This window comes from Microcaecilia unicolor, chromosome 10 (genome assembly GCF_901765095.1).
Source record: "Microcaecilia unicolor chromosome 10, aMicUni1.1, whole genome shotgun sequence".
Classification (NCBI taxonomy): domain Eukaryota; kingdom Metazoa; phylum Chordata; class Amphibia; order Gymnophiona; family Siphonopidae; genus Microcaecilia; species Microcaecilia unicolor.
In genome coordinates, this window is record NC_044040.1 from 137,285,217 (window position 1) to 137,308,129 (window position 22,913).

At 47.5% G+C, this 22,913-nt stretch overlaps 1 protein-coding gene across 1 annotated transcript in view; it reads right to left on the minus strand.

The window, feature by feature from the left end:
• PPP1R7 (protein phosphatase 1 regulatory subunit 7) overlaps positions 1 to 22,913 on the minus strand; it is a 229,391-nt gene that overhangs the window by 38,573 nt on the left and 167,905 nt on the right. Inside the window, 4 exon segments of the mRNA XM_030215930.1 lie at positions 17,324 to 17,410; positions 20,366 to 20,470; positions 20,851 to 20,967; positions 21,251 to 21,413. Of these exon segments, the coding sequence (XP_030071790.1) occupies positions 17,324 to 17,410; positions 20,366 to 20,470; positions 20,851 to 20,967; positions 21,251 to 21,413 (472 nt within the window).

Here is a 22,913-nt window from a genome sequence, read left to right on the forward strand (position 1 = left end):
TCAATCGGGGAACCCCCTGCCCGCTATAAAAAGGTAAAAATTACCTGCTTCTCGCTCCGAGCTGTAACGACCTGGTGTCCCAGTGAGTAGCTGCAATAAACGTTTAAATAAACGTCGAAATAAACGCCCTTAAGGACGTTCAAAATTTTTTTTTTTTTTTTTTAAACGGAGCCAGCGGGAGGGGAGAGAAAAGGAGGGACCTGGCGCCACCAGGTTTGCACTTGCTCAAGAAGAGCCCTCAACCCCAGGCACTCAACAAAACCTAAAAGTTAGGCTTGGAGGCCTAGCCAGAGCTGCTGCTGTGTGTGACCACCACCTGCTGAGATAGAGAACATACTGAGGAGTTTCCGGCAGCACATGACCACATATAGGGAGGCAAAAGGATTGCTCTCTATCTCCACCTGCTGGTAGATGGACACAACCCACCAGTCTATGGATTGATCAGCATGATGATATGGAAGGTGCGTTAGTATTTTTAGCGCATCTACACTTAGTGCGTGCGCTAACCACGTAGGCACCTATAGGTATATTGTAGGCACGTACATGGTTAACGCGCGTTAAAAATGTTAACATGCCTACAACGCTGCTTAGTAAACAGGGCCCTAAGAATCTTATATTCAACACGCGACAATACAGGTAACCAATGATATTTTTGCATTAAAGGAGAAACATGATCAGTTCTTTTAGCCTGACACAAGATCCATATTGCTGTGTTTTGTACCGAATAAAGACATTTAATAAGATACTCTGGAAGTTCTGCCTAAGCGATTGTAACAAGGTTTATGGGACATTGCCCTCACCTTTAAGAAAAGTCCCTCTAAGTAGACTGGGCTACCTTAAAAGCACAGGTCCTGTCCTGGTATGGAGTAAGCCAGGAGGGGCAGAGTCACCAACGAAAAGTTCAAAAGGCAGGGCCAGGCATAAGTTAAGGAGGCCCAGGGAAGGAAGACAGGAGCCTCTGCCTATGCCCTGATTGAACACGTCTAACTGCTGTGATTTGGCTGAGGTAAGCCAACCTTGTGTTTTCCGTTAAGACTTGTGAGTTTTGCTTTGAGGTCTGGCGGGAGCTAGACTTGATCCTTGTTAGAGACCTGAGAACCTGTGGCTGTATTTCGAGTGTGGCAACCCTGGCAGCCACAAGCTGCGTTAGGCCTGCTGCTGGAGGCCTGCTTAGCAACTGTGTTCCTGAACCACAGAGGTCTACCCATGCTATGACTTGGCTCCTGTGAAGGAACAGGCCCGGGGATTCCCGTAAATAAATACTTATTTTGTGTGCCTCCTTCCCAGTTGTCTGGCTACGTTATTCATCTGGTCCATTCCCCACATTTGCTGGGGGGGAGGGGGTCTCACATGTGGTGGCAGTGATGGGATTCTGAGCTTGTCCTGCCTTAGGAAACCAGATCCGTGACCTCCAGGGCTCTGGGCCTATTGTACAAACACGGGGCCAGTGGGAAAAAAGGGTTAGCCTTGTCCTAGTTTGGGGTGGGGGGTGGGGGGCGGGGACGTATAGCTAATGCCAGATTGGCAGGCTTTTATTTTATTTTCTGGTGTACTGAGTGGTCTAAACCGCTGGCAGTAAAACATGGAGAGGCTGCTCCAAGCCTTGGTGGAAGGCCAGAAGCAACAGCAGCAACAAATGCAGCAGTGAGTATTGCAGAAGCTCACGGAGCTACAACAGGGCTCTGAGGCCCAAGCAGGGATAAGTGCCCAGGCACCCAGTCAACTGGCGACCCCTCTGGGTTCAGTGTTAAAGAAAATGGTATCAGAGGATGACCTGGACTATTTTATGACCAATTCTGAGAGAACTGCCCACTTTGCTAGTTGGCCAGAAACGTCATGGACCGCATATCTGGGGAATTTACTGACAGGTAGCAGCCAGATGGCATTCCAGAATGTTAAATCAGCTGGGACAGATACCTATGAGGAGGTGAAAGCAGCCATCTTCTAGAAGGCGGGATGCACTCCAGAGGACTACTGGCAGCAGTTCCAGAAGGGTTCCATGCAAGACAAAGAAAACCCCAGGAGTTTCTTCTATCACATTAAGGAGGTCGCCTGGAAATGGCAGCAGCTGGAGGGAAAGAAAGGCCCAGAGATCACAAGAATCGTCCTCCTGGAGCAGTTCTTGGAAGGGTTACCACTGCCTATGAAGCACTGGCAACACCCCAAACTGTTACCAGAGTGTGTGTTAGAAGCAGCCAAAGCCTCCTACCAGGCGCCGCCAGAGACAGAACCTTGTAAAGAAAGGAAGCGACCTGGAAGTCTTGTGAAGAGATGGGAGAAAACCAGATCAGACACCTCGAGGGACCAGACACCTCAAGGGATCAGAAACCACCTTCCAGCAAGGGTCTCCAAGGAAAGGGTCAGGGCAGTGGAAGCCCTTGTCTCCAAGAACATAACTTGGCCTTTTTTTCTGGGCAAGGATACTCCCCCAACCTGTTTCAGATGTGGAGGAACAGGTCATATGGCCAAATATTGCCAAGATACAGAACCTTGTAAAGAACGGAAGTGACCTGGAAATCTGCAAAGAGACCGGACAAACCCAGACCAGACACCTCGAGGGACCAAACACCTCAAAGGATCAGAGACCACCCTTAAGCCAGGGGTCTCCAAGGAAGGGGTTTGAGAGGTGGAGGAAGAGGTCATATGGCCAGAGACTGCTAGGATACAGAGGAGGGTGCTATGGATGTGAATCTGGTGGCCACGCATGACTGCAATTTTGTAGAAGTTGCTCAGCCGGGAACCAGAAATTGTGTGATACAAGTGAAGCTAGAAGAGGCACTCATATCACGCCCTAATGGATTCTGGCAGTGTCAGACCCTTGTCTGAAGAGAAGTACTCAATCATTCACAGTTGAACTACGAGCGAACTGTGACCATGGCCTGTGTACATGGAGACCAGAGGCAGTATCCGACAGCTCAAGTGTCCTGTATAACACCTGTGGGGCAAGCTTAACTGGAGATAGCAGTCTTCTTATGGCTACTATAACCAGTGGTGTTGGGCCGGGACTTCCCCAACTTCAGCACCATCTGGGCTTGGCTGAATGATGGCCCAAAGAAGAAGGAGGAGTCTTTTCCAGAGATCTTCCCACTAGAGGACCCCGATTTATATGCTGAAAACCCAAAGCTGCCAAAATCCCACTGTCAGTGGTGGTTGGAGAAACTGTAAAGCGAATGTTACATACCTGTAGAAGGTATTCTCCGAGGACAGCAGGCTAATTGTTCTCACTGATGGGTGACGTCCACGGCAGCCCCTCCAATCGGAATCTTCACTAGCAAAGGCCTTTGCTAGTCCTCGCGCGCCTATGCGCACCGCGCATGCGCGGCCGTCTTCCCGCCCGAAACCGGCTCGTGCCGGCCAGTCTCATATGTAGCAAGACAAAGAGAAGGGAAGACACAACTCCAAAGGGGAGGCGGGCGGGTTTGTGAGAACAATCAGCCTGCTGTCCTCTGAGAATACCTTCTACAGGTATGTAGCATTCGCTTTCTCCGAGGACAAGCAGGCTGCTTGTTCTCACTGATGGGGTATCCCTAGCCCCCAGGCTCACTCAAAACAACAACCATGGTCAATTGGGCCTCGCAACGGCGAGGACATAACTGAGATTGACCTAACAATTTATCCAACTAACTGAGAGTGCAGCCTGGAACAGAATAAACATGGGCCTAGGGGGGTGGAGTTCGATTCTAAACCCCGAACAGATTCTGAAGCACTGATTGCCCGAACCGACTGTCGCGTCGGGTATCCTGCTGCAGGCAGTAATGAGATGTGAATGTGTGGACAGATGACCACGTCGCAGCTTTGCAAATCTCTTCAATAGTGGCTGACTTCAAGTGGGCTACCGACGCTGCCATGGCTCTAACATTATGAGCCGTGACATGACCCTCAAGAGCCAGCCCAGCCTGGGCGTAAGTGAAGGAAATGCAATCTGCTAGCCAATTGGATATGGTGCGTTTCCCCACAGCCACTCCCCTCCTGTTGGGATCAAAAGAAACAAACAATTGGGCGGACTGTCTGTTGGGCTGTGTCCGCTCCAGATAGAAGGCCAATGCGTGCAGCTGACGTTCAGCAGGGCAGGAATGAGGACGGGGAAAGAATGTTGGCAAGACAATTGACTGGTTCAGATGGAACTCCAACACAACCTTTGGCAAGAACTTAGGGTGAGTGCGGAGGACTACTCTGTTATGATGAAATTTGGTGTAAGGGGCCTGGGCTACCAGGGCCTGAAGCTCACTGACTCTACGAGCTGAAGTAACTGCCACCAAGAAAATGACCTTCCAGGTCAAGTACTTCAGATGGCAGGAGTTCAGTGGCTCAAAAGGAGGTTTCATCAGCTGGGTGAGAACGACATTGAGATCCCATGACACTGTAGGAGGTTTGACAGGGGGCTTTGACAAAAGCAAACCTCTCATGAAGCGAACAACTAAAGGCTGTCCTGAGATCGGCTTACCTTCCACACGGTAATGGTATGCACTGATTGCACTAAGGTGAACCCTTACAGAGTTGGTCTTGAGACCAGACTCAGACAAGTGCAGAAGGTATTCAAGCAGGGTCTGTGTAGGACAAGAGCGAGGATCTAGGGCCTTGCTGTCACACCAGACGGCGAACCTCCTCCATAGAAAGAAGTAACTCCTCTTAGTGGAATCTTTCCTGGAAGCAAGCAAGATGCGGGAGACACCCTCTGACAGACCCAAAGAGGCAAAGTCTACGCTCTCAACATCCAGGCCATGAGAGCCAGAGACCAGAGGTTGGGATGCAGAAGCGCCCCTTCGTCCTGTGTGATGAGGGTCGGAAAACACTCCAATCTCCATGGTTCTTCGGAGGACAACTCCAGAAGAAGAGGGAACCAGATCTGACGCGGCCAAAAAGGAGCAATCAGAATCATGGTGCCTTGGTCGTGCTTGAGTTTCAACAAAGTCTTCCCCACCAGAGGTATGGGAGGATAAGCATACAGCAGACCCTCCCCCCAGGCCAGGAGGAAGGCATCCGATGCCAGTCTGCCGTGGGCCTGAAGCCTGGAACAGAACTGAGGGACTTTGTGGTTGGCTCGAGATGCTAAGAGATCTACCAAGGGGGTGCCCCACACCTGGAAGATCTGTCGCACTACACGGGAATTGAGCGACCACTCGTGAGGTTGCATAATCCTGCTCAACCTGTCGGCCAGACTGTTGTTTATGCCTGCCAGATATGTGGCTTGGAGCACCATGCCGTGACGGCGAGCCCAGAGCCACATGCTGACGGCTTCCTGACACAGGGGGCGAGATCCGGTGCTCCCCTGCTTGTTGATGTAATACATGGCAACCTGGTTGTCTGTCTGAATTTGGATAATTTGGTGGGACAGCCGATCTCTGAAAGCCTTCAGAGCGTTCCAGACCGCTTGTAACTCCAGGAGATTGATCTGCAGATCACGTTCCTGGAGGGACCAGCTTCCTTGGGTGTGAAGCCCATCAACATGAGCTCCCCACCCCAGGAGAGACGCATCCGTGGTCAGCACTTTTTGTGGCTGAGGAATTTGGAAAGGACGTCCCAGAGTCAAATTGGACCAAATCGTCCACCAATACAGGGATTTGAGAAAACTCGTGGACAGGTGGATCACGTCTTCTAGATCCCCAGCAGCCTGAAACCACTGGGAAGCTAGGGTCCATTGAGCAGATCGCATGTGAAGGCGGGCCATGGGAGTCACATGAACTGTGGAGGCCATGTGGCCCAGCAATCTCAACATCTGCCGAGCTGTGATCTGCTGGGACGCTCGCACCCGAGAGACGAGGGACAACAAGTTGTTGGCTCTCGTCTCTGGGAGATAGGCACGAGCCGTCCGAGAATCCAGCAGAGCTCCTATGAATTCGAGCTTCTGCAGTGGGAGAAGATGGGACTTTGGATAATTTATCACAAACCCCAGTAGCTCCAGGAGGCGAATAGTCATCTGCATGGACTGTAGAGCTCCTGCCTCGGATGTGTTCTTCACCAGCCAATCGTCGATGTATGGGAACACGTGTACCTCCAGCCTGCGAAGTGCCGCCGCTACTACAGCCAAGCACTTCGTGAACACTCTGGGCGCAGAGGCGAGCCCAAAGGGTAGCACACAGTACTGGAAGTGACGTGTGCCCAGCTGAAATCGCAGATACTGTCTGTGAGCTGGCAGTATCGGGATGTGTGTGTAGGCATCCTTCAAGTCCAGAGAGCATAGCCAATCGTTTTCCTGAATCATGGGGAGAAGGGTGCCCAGGGAAAGCATCCTGAACTTTTCTTTGACCAGATATTTGTTCAGGGCCCTTAGGTCTAGGATGGGACGCATCCCCCGTTTTCTTTTCCACAAGGAAGTACCTGGAATAGAATCCCAGCCCTTCCTGCCCGGATGGCACGGGCTCGACCGCATTGGCGCTGAGAAGGGCGGAGAGTTCCTCTGCAAGTACCTGCTTGTGTTGGAAGCTGTAAGACTGAGCTCCCGGTGGACAATTTGGAGGTTTGGAGGCCAAATTGAGGGTGTATCCTTGCCAGACTATTTGGAGAACCCACTGATCGGAGGTTATGAGAGGCCACCTTTGGTGAAAAACTTTCAACCTGTCTCCGACTGGCAGGTCGCCCGGCACTGACACTTGGATGTCGGCTATGCCCTGCTGGAGCCAGTCAAAAGCTCGCCCCTTGCTTTTGCTGGGGAGCCGAGGGACCTTACTGAGGCGCACGCTGCTGACGAGAGCGAGCGCGCTGGTGCTTAGCCTGGGCCGCAGGCTGTCGAGAAGGAGGATTGTACCTACGCTTACCAGAAGAGTATGGAACAGTCTTCCTTCCCCCAAAAAATCGTCTACCTGTAGAGGTAGAAGCTGAAGGCTGCCGGCGGGAGAACTTGTCGAAAGCGGTATCTCGCTGGTGGAGCTGCTCTACCACCTGTTCGACTTTCTCTCCAAAAATGTTATCCGCACGGCAAGGAGAGTCCGCAATCCGCTGCTGGATCCTATTCTCCAGGTTGGAGGCACGCAGCCATGAGAGTCTGCGCATCACCACACCTTGAGCAGCGGCCCTGGACGCAACATCAAAGGTGTCATACACCCCTCTGGCCAGGAATTTTCTGCACGCCTTCAGCTGCCTGACCACCTCCTGAAATGGCTTGGCTTGCTCAGGGGGGAGCTTGTCCACCAAGCCCGCCAACTGCCGCACATTGTTCCGCATGTGGATGCTCGTGTAGAGCTGGTAGACTGGATTTTGGTCACGAGCATTGAAGAATGGTAGGCCTTCCTCCCAAAGGAGTCTAAGGTTCTAGAGTCCTTGCCCGGGGGCGCCGAAACATGCTCCCTAGAACTCTTAGCCTTCTTTAGGGCCAAATCCACAACTCCAGAGTCGTGAAGCAACTGAATGCGCATCAGCTCTGGGTCCCCATGGATCCGGTACTGGGACTCGATCTTCTTGGGAATGTGGTGATACTTAGTGGCTTGGTCCAGTTCGCTAGCAATGTCTTTTTGAGGACATGATGCATGGGTACTGTGGACGCTTCCTTAGGTGGAGAAGGATAGTCCAGGAGCTCAAACATTTCAGCCCTGGGCTCGTCCTCCACAACCACCGGGAAGGGGATGGCCGTAGACATCTCCCGGACAAAGGCCGCAAAAGACAGACTCTCGGGAGGAGAAAGCTGCCTTTCAGGGGAGGGAGTGGGATCAGAAGGAAGACCTTGAGACTCCTCGTCAGAGAAATATCTGATGTCCTCCTCCTCTTCCCACGAGGGCCTCACCTTCGGTATCAGACACAAGTCACGGACCTGTGTCTGAAGCCGTGCCCGGCTCGACTCCGTTGGAACCAACGGCCACGGTGGGAGCGTCGAGAGGTAGACTCCCTTGCCCGCATCGGCGAAGCTCCCTGTGCCGACGTCGTCGGGGAGCCTTCCTGGGAGGCGAGCGAAGTCGGTACCGCACGCGGCACCGATGTCGGAGACCTCACCCCGGGCAAGGGGCCAGCCAGCGCCTCACTCGACGGTACCGGAGGCGCAAGCACCCCCGGTACCGGAGGGGAAGGGCGCAACGCTCTCCCAGAATCTCTGGAGAACGGCCCGGAGACTCTCGTGCAGAGCGGCTGTGGAGAAAGACGTGGAAGCCGATGCAGGTGTCGATGTCAGAGTCTGTTCCGGGCGTGGAGGGCTGTTCCGGGCTGTCCATAGTGGAGCGCATCGACACCTCCTGAACTGAGGGTGAGCGGTCCCTCTCGGTGCCGATGGCCTACTGGATGCCAACTCCTACTGGGTGCCGACTCCCTCGGCGACCCAGAGCTCTCGGTGCCGATACGGGAAGGGGACCGGTGTCGATGCTTTCTCGACTTCTTGGGACGAAGCATGTCACCGGAGTTCCCGGCACCGACGAGGAGGACGTAGAATCCAGCCGTCGCTTCCTCGGGCCGAGGCCGAAGAAGGTCGGTCTCGGGGGGGCTGTACGCAGGAGCCCTCAGGGTAGGGGGAGACCCACCCGAAGGCTCACCGCCACCAGCAGGGGAATGGACAGCCCTCACCTGCACTCCAGCGAAGCATGCACCGTCCGACGACATCAGCAGAAGTGGAGGTCCCCGGTACCACCGACGCCGACGCAGCCTTCCGGTGACTCAGCCCCAATGCAGAGGTTCGATGCCTCGATGCACTCGATGCAGTCGCGGCCGAGGACGGAGGTCTAGACGCTGTCGATGTCGATGGCACTCGATACTCCCGGTGCCGATGCCGACGAAGAGCCCGAGAACAAACGTTCCACTGGGCCAATCTCGCTACCTGAGTCCGCTTTTGTAAAAGGGCGCACAGACTACAGGCCTGCGGGCGGTGCCCAGCCCCCAGACACTGAAGACACGACGCGTGCCTGTCAGTGAGCGAGATTACCCGGGTGCACTGGGTGCACTTCTTGAAGCCGCTGGGAGACTTCGATGACCTGGGCGGAAAAATCGCGCCGGCGAAATCAAAACTCGTAATTGCGGCGGGCACCAAAAAAAGGGGGAGAAAAAATTCGACCCGAGGCCTGAAAGGGCCTACCCCGAAGACGAAAGAAAACTTACCGGGGCAAAACTGGAAATAGCGGAAAGGGAAAAAGACCCGAAAGGTCCTCTTCTGAAATCCTTTTTTTTTTTTTAAACGTGAAAGTCAAAAAGAGACGCGCGAGGTCGACTTAAGGGGCGCGAACGGCGTAACACGACCGTACCGAGCGTGGACAAAGAAGACTGGCCGGCACGAGCCGGTTTCGGGCGGGAAGACGGCCGCGCATTGCGCGGTGCGCATAGGTGCGCGAGGACTAGCAAAGGCCTTTGCTAGTGAAGATTCCGATTGGAGGGGCTGCCATGGACGTCACCCATCAGTGAGAACAAGCAGCCTGCTTGTCTCAGAGAATACTCTCTAAACTTAGGAGTAGATGTAGTTGGAGATCTGGAGCAAGAAGACGACGGCAGGTCAGACAACCCTGACCCATTGGACACTCTACGGGGAATTTCAAAAGAACGCGGTCAGAGGATGAGTCCCTTAGGGCAGCCCGAGCTAAGGTGGTTGCAGTAGATGGGAACCCTGTGGGCAATCAGGACCCCTCTAAGATCGCACCCCTTATTTTGTGGTAAAGAATGACCTGCTGTATAGGGTGGCCAAGAGAACCCTGGAGGGGGGAGGGAGGTAGAGCAGCTATTGGTACCCAGCCCTACCATAGGCAAGTTATGCAGCTAGCCCACAGTCACCTGTTAGGTGGGCACCTGGGGGAGGAGAAGACCTGGGAACGGATTTTAGCTCGGTTCTTCTGGCCCGGAATATTTAAGCAGGTAAAGCTTTTTCCGTCAGTCTTGCCCAAGCAAGCTTAGTCCTGCAAGGTCCCTCCTGCCCCTCTTGTGCCCATGCCTCTTGTTGACACCCTGTTTGAATGGATAGCAATGGATTTTGTGGGACCTCTGAAGCGCCCCACCCAGGGCCATAAGTATATCCTGGTTATTTTGGATTACACCACCTGCAATCCAGAAGCCACTGCACTGTGGAACATGAAAATCACAAGTGCTATGGGAAGTCTTCTCCCAGAAGGGAATCCCAGCAGAAATATTGACTGACTAAGGTACTACCTTTATGTCCAGAGTTACGAAGCAAGTCTGTGTCTTGCTCAAGGTGAAAACTTTGTAGACACTGGTGTACCATCCACAGACTGTCTAGTGGAGTGCTTCAACAAAACACTGAAACAAACGCTAAGAAAGTTTGTCTCTTGAGATGGGAAGAACAGGAATTCCCTCTTCCCATATATACTGTTCGCCATCTGGGAGGTGCCCCAGAGTTTGACAGGATTCTCCGCTTGAACTGCTGGAAGAAGGCCTAGAGAAATTCTGGATGTGGTCTTCACAAGGGACCTTAAGGCTGATCTGAGTGGCAAAAGGATCTACCGAGAGGGATGCCCCATACTCTGAAGATCTTGTAGGCTACGCCCATAAGAAGCGAAAACTCGTGTGGTTGCATAATCCTGCTCAGACTGTCGGCCAGGTCGTTGTTTAAGCCCGCCAGATAAGTGGCTTGGAGAAACATCCCATACTGGCGAGCCCAATGCCACATCTGGACGGCTTCCTGACCCAGAGGGCGAGATCCGGTGCCTCTCTGCTTGTTAATGTAATACATTGCAACCTGATAGACTGTTTGAATTAGAATAATTTGACAAGACAGCCGATCCCTGAAAGCCTTTAGAGCACTCCAGATCGCTCGAAGCTCCAGGAGGTCGATCTGAAGATTTGTTTCCTGGGAGGACCAAGCACCCTGAGTGTGAAGCCCATCTACATGAGCTCCCCATCCCAGGAGAAATACATCCGTCGTCAGCACTTTTTGTGCCTGAGGAATATGGAATGGAAGTCCCAGAGTCAAATTGGACCGAACTGTCCAACACTGAAGAAAGCATACAAACTCCGGGTACACTTGGATGACATCTTCTAGACCTTCTGTGGCTTGATACCACTGAGAAGCCAGGGTTCACTGAGCTGATCTCATGCGCAGGCGTGCCATGGGTGTAATGTACACTGTGGAAGCCATGTGACCCAACAATCTGAACATCTGCTGAGATGTGACCTGCTGCAAAGCTTGAACCTTGGACGCTAAGGAAACAAGATTGTCCGCTCGTGTCTCCGGAAGATAGGCTCGAACAGTCCGCGAACTGAGCAGGGATCCTATAAACTCCAATTGTTGAACAGGGTGGAGATGGGACGGGGTAGCTTATAATGAACCCTAGTAGTTCCAGCACCTGAACAGTCATCCGCATGGACCCCCAAGCACCGTTCTCAGAGTTCCTTTTCACCAGCCAATCGTTGAGATATGGGAACACATAGATTTCCAGTCTGCGTAGCGACTATGGCACTTGGTAAAGACCCTGGGAGCTGACGCGAGGCCAAAAGGCAACACGCGGTACTGAAAGTGATGTGTTCCCAGCTGAAATCAAAGATACTTCTGGTGGGCTGGAAGTATCAGGATGTGAGTATATGCATCCTTCAAGTATAGAGAGCATAGCCAATCATTTTCCTGAATCACGGGAAGAAGAGTGCCAGGGAAACTATTCTGAACTTTTCTCGGACTACGAATTTCTTCAGGGCCCCTAGGTCTAGGATGGGACGCATCCTACGTCTTTTTCTGCACAAGAAAGTACCTAGAACAGAATCCCTGCCCTTCTTCCCCTGGTGGAACGGGTTCGACCGCATGGGCCTTCAGAAGGGTGGAGAGTTATTCTGCAAGTACCTGCTTGTGCTGAGAGCATAAGGAATGAGCTCTTGGTGGGCAATTTGGAGGTCTGGAAACCAAACAGAGGGCATATCCGAGACGGACTACTTGGTTGGAGGTTATGAAAGGCCACCTTTTGTGAAAACATTTTAACCTCCCTCCGACCAGCAAGTCGTCCAGGACGAACACTTCTGTGGCTATGCTCTGTTGGAGTCAGTCTAAAGCTCGTCCCTTGTTTTTTCTGGGAGAGCAGCAGGGGCCTTAGGTGCACGCTGTTGAAATGAATGAGCATGCTGGGGCGGAGCCTAAGCAGGCTGGTGGGCTGCAGGATTGTATCTACACCTAGGAGTAGGGAGCGACTTACCAAAAAACCTCCTAGATGAGGAGAAAGTTGTAGAAGACACCCGGTGGGAGAGAAAAGATTTGGTATCCATATGCTTCTTGATTTGGTCAGCAACCTCCTCAACCTTCTCTCCAAAAAGGTTATCCCCTCTGCAGAACAGAATGTTCCAGGTCAGAAACACGCAGCCATGAGAGTCTGCGCATTCTTATATGTTGGGCAGAGATCCTGGATGCCACGTCAAAAGTGTCATAAGTGCCCCTGGCCATGAACTTGAAACACGTCTTCTGCTGCTTGACCAACTGGCAAAAAGGCTCGGCCTGCTCCGGAGGGAGTACATCGACCAAGTCTGACAGCTGCCTCACTGAGTTCCACAAGTACACGCTCGTGAACAGCTGGTATGACTGGATACAGGAGATGAGCATAGAGGCCTGACACATCTTCCTCCCAAAAGAATCCAGGGTTCTAGCTTCTCTGCATGGGGGAGCCGAGGCATAGTCCCTAGTACTCCTGGCTCTTTTGAGAGCGGAGTCCACCACCATGGAATCATGAGGTAACTGGGACCTTACAAATCCAGGTTCACCATGGATCCGATACTGGGTGTCAATCTTCTTGGGGACCACAGTGACAGAGGGAATGCCCAGTTTTGTACAAGGACTGCCTTGAGTACCTCATGGAGAGGAGCCATCACAGCTTCCTTAGGAGGGGAGGTATAGTCCAGGACCCTCAAGCATCTTGGCCCTGAACTCATCCTCCACTTCTACAGGGAATGGAATAGCATCAGCCATTTCAATCACAAAAGATGTAAAAGAGAGGCTCTTGGGTAGAGACAGTCTCCTCTCAGGTGGAGGGAAGGGCTCAGAAGGGATCCCATAGGACTTGTCAAAGGAAAAGTACCTGGGATCCTCTTCTGATTCCCATGATTGTTGAGCCTCCAGGGAAACCAGGGTCCTCTTCTTCATACAAAGGCAGAGGACATAGTTAGCAGGGCTACGGTCTAACATTCGAGCCCAAGGCACTGGAGACACTAGAAATGGGTGTCCTTCCCCGACATGGTCCGGTTGCACTGGGAACAACGCTTGAAGTCACTGGAAGTCTTCATGGACATGGAAGGAAAAACTTCACTGGCCAACTCAAATGATGCGATGGTGCTGAAAAAAGGAGCAAAGGCACAAAAAGAAGAAACCTGACCAGGGCAGACCTAAATATGGCACTGTAGGGGTATTTCCCTGTGATCTTTCCTGAGCTGGTCTTGGTTCATACAAGCCTAATTCATCATAATACAGCAAGATGGAGTCTATGACCTCTGACCAGAAACTTTTCTGTGTCAGCAAGATCCAGCTTTTCAGCTTGTGGAAAATCACTGGTAGGCTTACTAAAGACAAGAACATTCTGTGTTCCAACCACCCCCTTCTATCACCCTGAGAAGCTGAGAAGGGAGTCAGACCCATGGCACCAGAAGTTACCATTTCCAAGGTCACAACCAAAGAACTTTTCTTGCCCATATACTGAGCTGGACGAGATCATGATTGGTCCGTGCTATCACCTGACCGGGGTCTAAGAAAGCGAGAAAAAAAGAAGATTATTCAGGAGTAGTAAGTCGGAGACCCTCAGAGGGAGGGATAACTGTAAGAGGACCTGAGAAATCCAGCAAGGCTCAGGGTGAGCCAGAGACTGTGTTTGGTACCAACCTTGTGACCTGCATAACTGGTGCAAATACCCTGTGGCAAATATATTGGCTCTGATATACAACACGGAGCGACGGACACCTGCTTTCTGCAGAGAGAGACCTACACTACATCCAGGACACAGACCTGCTCGAGTCTGGGAAGAGTCTGCTTCGGCCTCATCGGGAGTCTGTATAAGGACAGCGGTGAGATCACTGTGATTTACTTCTTAGTCGGGGGTTAGTGAGTGGTATTTATCCAAGAAAGAAAGATTGGTTTATGTCAGCTCGTGGTCAGAGAATAAGCTGCTAACTTGTATTTTGCATAAGATGTGTGATAAGTTCTCATAAGGATTATTAGGATATCATTTGTACTGTTCTAATCATTATTGTACTTAGTCTCAGGATAATCAGGGTATAGTTTAGATAATATATTTTGGTAGGTGCTCTTATCAGTAAGAGATATTTATATTGCATATAAGCTATTGCAGAGTGTTTCTATTTTCCCTATCTATAATAAAGCTAATATATATATCAGCTGTGTCTTTCGTTATCACTGCTCTAACGGGACAAAAACCTGGCAAGGTACCAGAAGCAAGCTTCCTGTATAATATACCCTAGACACAGAGCTAGAGATCTGGTAGACAGATTTCTGCACACGGAAAACTTGTGGGGGAGTAACTCGGTGGGTAGTTATTACCCTAAGAGAGATTGCTTTACATGCCTACAGCACACGCCGAAAAAGAAAGAAAATGGGACTGAACGTTTAGGGTAAGGCTTAAAAAGTGAGGCGAAAAAAGGACCGAAGGCACTCAAAGCAAAAGAAATCGCTCTAAACTGGGCCATGCGAGGAGCACACCACAAAAAGCAGCTGTTCCTCATGCAGAAAAAGCGAAAACTGAGGGAGTCGCGTTCATGCGATGGGGCGGAAGGCACTCGCACATGCGTGGTGGAGTGCGCTCGCGCACTTCAAAGCTCTAGTTTTTCCTATGGCAATATTTGCCGGACTGGCTATGTGGATTGGCGTCTACCCACTTGTGAGAATAAGCAAGCCTGCTTGTCCAGAGAAGTATCAGCTTCTGAAGGAAGTCACAGTTAAAATCTTTAGCCAAGGACTATTACTGAGATGATTTGCTAGATGGGGATAGAACACTAAAAATGGGGACTCTCCCTCTCACCAGAACTTGTGAATGAAGGCTCATGGTGCAAAACTTGAGAAGAACGTTCAGAATGAACTGAAAGACCAAAAGGAGGAAGAAGAAAGTGCTTGGTCAAACTACAATAAAAGCAGCAGCGATCTGTTCCAATTTCTTCAACTGATTCTATGCTTCCCTACTCTGAATACTTGTTTACATTTTTGGAATATTCCAATTCAGACAGAGGGTTTTTGACACTTAACTTCAGCTACATATTCTGAGGCAAATTAGAGGACGTTTTATGCTTATTTCTTAAAGGAGACTTCCCTTGGGGCAGTATGCACTGACTCACTAGTTGCACTCCCATTTTGTTCTTTCATTTCTGATTAGGTTTAGGCCAAATTTGATCCACATGGTTTATGTAATTGAAATATTTCATTGCCAAAGGCGTTGTCAGGGGGCTTTTCACCAGTGGTACCGTATTGCTGTTGGTATGTTGTTTTGTGATTTTTCTGTTAAATCTGAGAACAACTAATTGTACACAATCGGATTCTTTTATCAGACATGTAAAGCAATGTCAGTAACAGGAAGCTGGCTCATTGCAGAGGCTGAAGGGCCAAGCCTGTTTTGTATCTGCCAGACTGGTGAAAAGAAGCTGCAAGACAGAAGAGAAAATACCTTCAGCACCTAGGTCATTCTAAACTGGATGAAGACCTATATCTGTGCTTCTGGCACACCACTACTAGGAGTAAGCGACATACCTGGTTGAAGGGGCTCTTTTTAAGAAGAAAGTGAAACACGATGTAGCCAGGGTAACATGCTCAAAATTCAGAATCACGTACCTGATGCTCTCCCAGTTGGGTAGTTCTGTTTGTTATTAAGAGAATTTGAATAAAAAGAACTGTGTATGGTTCAAAATGGCCGCCGTGTAGGGTCAGACGCATTTTTTGAGCTCCTGCAATTTTCCTTATAATTTCTTCTAAAATGCCGAAGCGGCGGGGGAAGGCGGCTGCCGTTGCCCACCAACGCCTGAGTACCCCTGCTCGAAGCGGACCGATTGATACCTTTTACAGAGGGCTCTCCAGGACACCAGTACGCCGGTGAGCGGCTCGCTGAATATCCCTGCTGCGGTTGAAGGCTCGCCGGGATCTCTAGAGCTGGAAGTTTCTTTAAGCCCCAACACTCGAACGCCTCCACCACCTCCAGGGCAAGTTAGACCTGCTCCTTCATTATCGGCGTCTCCTAATCCACACCCGGAAGGGGAGAAGGACGAAGGAAGACCGAGGGCAAATGGAGATCTGGAAGGAGCAGTAACTATACTGCCCGGAATAACTGTAGAAGGTGGGAACTCTCCCGTTGGGGTAGACCTTTCCTTACAACAACCAGAGGTACGAACTTTTTCACTTGATTTATTTCAAAGTAAACCCCCAGAGGTTACACTGGATTGCCTTTGGAACTTGATTGTAGATTTGGGCAAAGCTATGATACCACAGATACAAACCCTTAAGCAAGATGTTGCTGAAGTTCAAGATAAGATAAAAGGAATAAAGTCACAGGTGGAAAATCAAGCTAAGGATTTAAAACAAACTCAAGAAACTCAAAACGTAATGTTAAGAGACTTGGCAAATTTGAGAAGGAAGGCGGAAATTATGGAAAACTTTTCCAGAAACAATAACTTGCGCTTTATAAATTTTCCATATATGTCAAATATAGCACCGAAAGAAATGTTAAATTCATATTTAAAGCAAGTTCTTCAGATAAATGAACAAAATATGCCTCCTTTCACACAAATATTTTATATTCCTTCTTTGAAATTACGGCAGCAAGAGACTCAACCCCTAGATGTTTCCGCACTTTTGGAAAGCTCAGATACAGAATTAGTGCTACCAGCCACATTGGTGGCAACTGTAGCCCTATTACCAGATAAACAATGGATACTGAGGCTTTTCTATAAAAATAGAATTAAAATGTTTAAGGGGCTAAAAATTAATATATTCCCGGATGTATCAAGGGAAACACAGCTGTGCCGGAGAAAATTCTTACAAAAAAAGCAAGAAGTGATCAACCTGGGAGCTACTTTTTTCCTTAAATTTCCCTGCAAGTGTCAAATTTCATACCGTAACGAGAAATTTTCCTTTTTTTGATCCATCCCAATTGGAGGTGTTTATAACATCTAGGAAGACAGGTGGAGTGGTGACTCCATCTGTTGTTAATGTTTGAAATAAATGTTTAAGTGTCCAGAATTCGTCTGGCCTACAAGTTGTACTGTAATATTTCCTTTACTTTCTTACTTCAACAATGTTTGTATAATTTTTTGAACTCCCCATAGTAGACTTAAATCGGACTGGAAGAAATAATGCTTTAATAATTATATTTTTCCTTTAAAAATTATTCTTTTTCTGTTAATCCGATCTTTCCTGATGCAGATATTATGCTTGTAAATATGTAAAATTCAATAAATAAATAAATTAAAAAAAAAAAAAAAGAACTGTGTATTCACATGCACTTACCCAGAATTCTTGCAATTCTGTAAGGTGGTTAACATTTTCGATCTTTTTGATTTTGTTGGATGCTATATCCAGTGTTGTCAGTTTGTTCTAAAATAAGAACACAAATTCTCAATTTTACTTTCATTCTGTAGCTGACCCTGCTTTCTCACATGCTTTTCTCCATTTCTCTCTATAGGCATAAAAAGAACAAGCAAGAGATGTGCAAACAAAACCCCTCCTTAGATTCCTTTTCAAATAATCCTTCCAATTTCAAAATGTTGCTGTAGAAATTAGATTCTGGACAGCTGCTACTTCACCCTTCTCCTTGCATTTTTATTATTTCAAACCCAAAGGAAATTGCAAAAATAATTATACAAAAGGGGTTGAGAATGTCTATTTTGAGTGCAAAATAACTCTCTGAAAATGAAACTTGGCATGAGGGAAAGACTGATAAAGGCATGGGTTTGAAAATGGACCAAATCAGACTAGGGGTTCCAGAGGTACAATCCCCACCCCCCAAATGACCCAATGTATTTCTATATGAGGAGCTTCTCTAGCAGAGAATAAGTAATAGTATTGGACAAAACTTGGCATGTGGGGGGGGGGGGGGGGGGGGGGGGGGGGAAGACATCAGCGTTCAAAGAAGAAACAACAATAGACACTGCTGGTGAATTGTTTTTCATATGAGGGATGGGGGGGAGGTTGGGAAAGGGTTAAAAAATTTATATTTAAAAAAAAAAAAAAAAAAAAGAAGTATAAAGGCATACTAAGTTCAAAAATAGGCAAAATTGGGGTCCCAGACAAAGAAGTCCTCTAAAATATGGCCCAATACTATGGAAAAAGGAGTTCCAGCTTCTGTAGCATAGAAACTTAGATAGAATGAACTGTAGCAGTTAGAGTACAGGGTAAGGCAGTTTAAAAGCTGCTATTCTCTATTCTTGAAAAACTCCAAACTGCCCCCATCTCCAAAACCTTACCTCATAAATGCTTCATCACCCAAACTGCCCCCACAGTCAATAAAACCAATTCCCATATTTGCCACACCACCACACAAAGTGACTTGCCTCCAAAAATTATCCCCTGCAACTGCCACACCACTCCTAAACTGCCACACCCCCTAAAACTACCTCCTGCAAACTGCGTCATTCTAAAAACTACCCCACCTGCCCCATCCCTAACATACTGCCCTCTGCAACTACTACTACTTATCATTTCTATAACATCCCCAAAACTGCCCCATCCCTGAATAATTCCCTACAAACTATCCCCCACACAAAAATACCCTAGCCTACAACTGAACCACCACCCCACAAACTGCCCCAAGCCCCAAAACTAACCACTTGAAATTACCCCACCACCAAAACTAGTCCCCATAACTATCCCTACATGGTTCAAACTACCACCTCACCCTAATACGTGCTGCTCCACAAGTGCCCTCTCAACCCCAGTTACCTCCCCCAAGGACACAACACGTCTAGCACACATTCAATATAGAACAGAGATATAAAAACACATACAACCTGCACACCCCACAGATGCATGCGCAAGGAATGTTAATATTTCCCTATCCTTTAGTTCTTGTCAATTGTACTGTGAAAATTACTTTTAAAACAAATCAGGGGATTTTTTTTACTGGTTGCTATGTGTATTGCCAAGTAACATATCTTGCTATGGGCATGGCCAAATTAAGACATTGACAAACTTTGCACAAACTTTGTGTCCGCATGTTTAACGGGGTCCTGTTAGAGGTGCTCAGGATTCAGGAAGTCAGGATTGCTGGCTGGCTTTTTTTTTTTTTTTTTTTTTAAGTAAACAGAATTTTATATGAATGTTTAGAAAGTGGAATGACAGACAATATGTCTGAACATTTTTCTGAGTTTAAGACCTCTATAAGTTCTCTATTTCTCTCCATCCCACGCTTGTGAGTGAGCCTGCCCTGCCTGCATCTATTGCAACTAGCAGCAGAGACTGTAGGTAATATCCAGCCAATATGAAGGCAGTGGGAGCAGAGGACTAGAAGGGAGCTCTAGTCACAAGAAGGGAGGAGGTGATCTGGAGAAAGTTTCTGTGCTGTACTAGTGAGGTTTCTGAATTTGGTGGGAGGCAGAAGATAAATAGATAAATGAACCTCCTGCAAAAAAATGCCACAATGTATTTCTATGGGAGAAGCAGCTCCAACAGCTACAGTATAAATACACCAATTCACTGTAACATTGTGATTGAGGAATTGCACCTAAGTACCTTCCCAGCATCTCTTCTCCTGATCACAGACACACAGAAAGTGTTCCCTCCCCCCCACCCCCCCACACAAACACATGAGAACACATACACATGCAAGCATGATCACACACACATACCAACACACATTACACACATGCACAAATACAACCCCCCCCCCCCACACACACACACATATTTAAATGCAAAAGGGTTGGAAAGAATTCAATGAGCCATGTTCTGCATGCTTTTGCCCCATTTGTTTTTCATTTTGTACAAGGCTGATTGCCTTTGTGATTTCTTGCACTCACTCATAAAAAACAGCAAATCTAGAACAAACTGCTAAGTCATTGGATTCATCTGAATGCAATATAAGCCTTGATTATCCTTTGTAAATAGGACTGACCAGTTGATGGAAAGAGAAAAGTTGGAAAATACAGAAAACAATAGTAACTCATCAAACAATGCATAAACAAAGGCTGTAAAAGCACTGGGTCACAACAGTGCTGTTTACTGTAAAAGCAGGGTTCCAGGTCTGAAATAAATTGTCAAAGGTGCAAAACTTCCCTCTGTACTACACCGGAAAACGGAAACAGACACAATGACGTCAGCGGGGTCATGTTGGATGGTTAGATTAGTGAAGGTCAGATAAACGAGACTGTATTGTACCAAAAATAGAAGTCAGTTGGCACTAACTTGCAATTATATAGTGTACAAACATTATGCAAGAGATTTTCTAAAGCAACTGAAAAAAAAAGAAAGAAAAGAATTCTACTGAATGCCCAAATAGAATTGAAAATAACAGATGGAAAAGCAATGTTCCACATTGTTTGTTTACCCCCTTACATTGTTCTCCAGCCCTTCGATGACCTCAATGCCATTGTCACTGAGGTACAGCTCACGTAGGTTTACCAGGCTCTGCAGACCCTCCATTTTTGTCAGTCGGTTACTCTGAAATCAGAACAGAACAAGCAGTAGTCATAGCACATAAACACAGGAGCTTACGTTTCCAACAGAAATAGAGCTATTTTTGCCAGCCAACCCTTATTGACAGCACCAATGTATGTGTCTTCAAGAAGAGTTATACAACACCAACCAAACACGCTCTGCTTCTACAAACTCAGATTTTCACATAACACTGTTGAAACTGGCAGTGTTGAAGTACTGTCTGCTTGGACCCTTTGATTGGATAGGTGGGATATATGGCAGTGTTGAAGTATTGATTGAAAGGCAGTGCATAAATTTAAATTATAAAGTGCCACTATTAAAACAGGAAACCATATAATTGGTATGGGGGCAAGTATGTAGGCCTTCTGGGGTAGACTCATTACCTGCATACTAAGCACTGTGAGGTTTGTTAGCCCATCCAAGTTCTGTATCTTGGTGATCTTGTTCTTTCCTAGAAATAAACTGTCCAGTCCTATCAATGTCTCAATATTCTCAATCACCTGAAAACCAAGAATAGACAATGCAAGTGCCTATAAACCAAAGATATTTTTTTTTTCTGGGACGAGTATGAGGTTCTATAGGAATATTTCAGGCATACTTTCTACTCATATACATAGCAGTTAAACCCCAGAAATTCTAGAGGACACCCAACATATTTTTACCCAGTACTAGCTATACCTCTCCCCAGCCAACAAGATCTGATTGCACACCTCACCTACATTCAGTCTGACTTCCATCCTCATTTGGTTTCAATACATCCCCTATCCCCTCACCTGTCCTTACCCGGATTCGGTTAGACCCCAGCTCTAACGTGTGTAGATGCTGTAGTTTGCTCAGGTTTTCTATTTTGTTGATTTTATTATTGACCAAGAAGAGTTTCTTCAGCTTGGTGAGTGGATCAAGCCCCTCAATGTGCCTCAGGAGATTGAAGGACAGATCCAGGACCCTGCCATGAAACAGAAACAGACTTTCAGGATAACAGGCACCTCCTGGAACCAAAGAACAGGGACTGTTTGTTTGTTTTTTAATTATTTTATCATTTTACTTAATTAAATTCACATTTATCACATAAATGTAAGGAAAAACAGAAATTAATATAAAGGAAAAAGAAAACATTTTCTCTCATCAATATATATTATATAATTGTCCACAATTGGGAGATCCAAGATCAGGAAAACATCTCAAAGAAAATGAGAAAAACTCAAAATGGTTAATCTTACAATTCACATCTTCTGAGAGAGGAAGGTTAATAGGTAATTGCAGCTGGTACAGTGGTAACTAAAGGAAGTTGCTGTAGAGGGTTCTTCATCTGTTCTTTCAACTCCACAAACTCTTGTAATTTCTTAGGTTCAACAAATAAGTAATAAGGAAATAAAACACTTACAAGGGAATCGCACTAGGAAGGTCCAACCTAGAGGAATGATTCCTGGCTTAAAAGCCAAGAATTCACACCTCCTAGTCTGCGATTCTCTTGATATGTCAGGAAATATATTCATCTTTGAACCCAAAAAATTATCAGCCATGTGTCGGAAATACAATTTCAAAACATTTTTCCTATCTAAATCAAAGGCGAAAGTCACTAATAATATAACTCTATCTGTAATTTCTGAATTTTCCAAAATGTCAGTTAAGTTCACATCTCTTTTCTCTGATAAAGAAAATTTTAAGGGAAATATAAATCACTTTAGACACCAGAGGGTGGCTATCAGAAGGTATTTGCAAATATAGAGAAATATTTCTTCAACAGTTCAGTAGCTGACATATAGGATGTTATAGAAAAATTTATCATTCTCAAGTTATTTTTCCTTAATTGGTTCTCCAGAAATTCCAATTTTTACAAGAAACATGGCTGTCCTTCATTACCAAACTAACTGATTTTTTTAAAGAAACCATTTCCGTAGTCAAAGTCTCTATTTTTATATCTTGGACTTCCACTTTGTTAGATAAGTATTAATATAAATTCTTTAATTCATATGTTTATTCCTGAAAAATTTTAAACATCTGAAGAAGAGAGTTATTCACACTCTGCAGCACTTCCCATAGTACGTCCATTGTGACATTATTGGCTTCACCAGATCCAATTTCTCCACAGAAAACCGCTCCAGATATCTTCGGGGGGGAAGAGCTCACTCTCCAATCCCCCAATTGGTTTATTATCCGGAGTCGATGCTGCGCCAGGACCTCCTCGGGTCACGTGAAAATCCCAACCACTTCGGGCGTTTACACTGTCGACCTCTATAGCGAAGCGTTACTGTTTCCGGGTCTTGGAGGGGTTGTGCCAGCAGGGGGACTCAAAGTCACTCCCTCTCCACTGAGATTCGGCGAACAAGCCTTGCTGTTCCCCCGAAGCAGGAACCGAATATCCCCGACGTTATGACCCCAAATCTCTCCAAAGTAGGCTGAGAAGTGGTGGGAACCCCAGCCGTGTCGAGGAGGACAACACCAC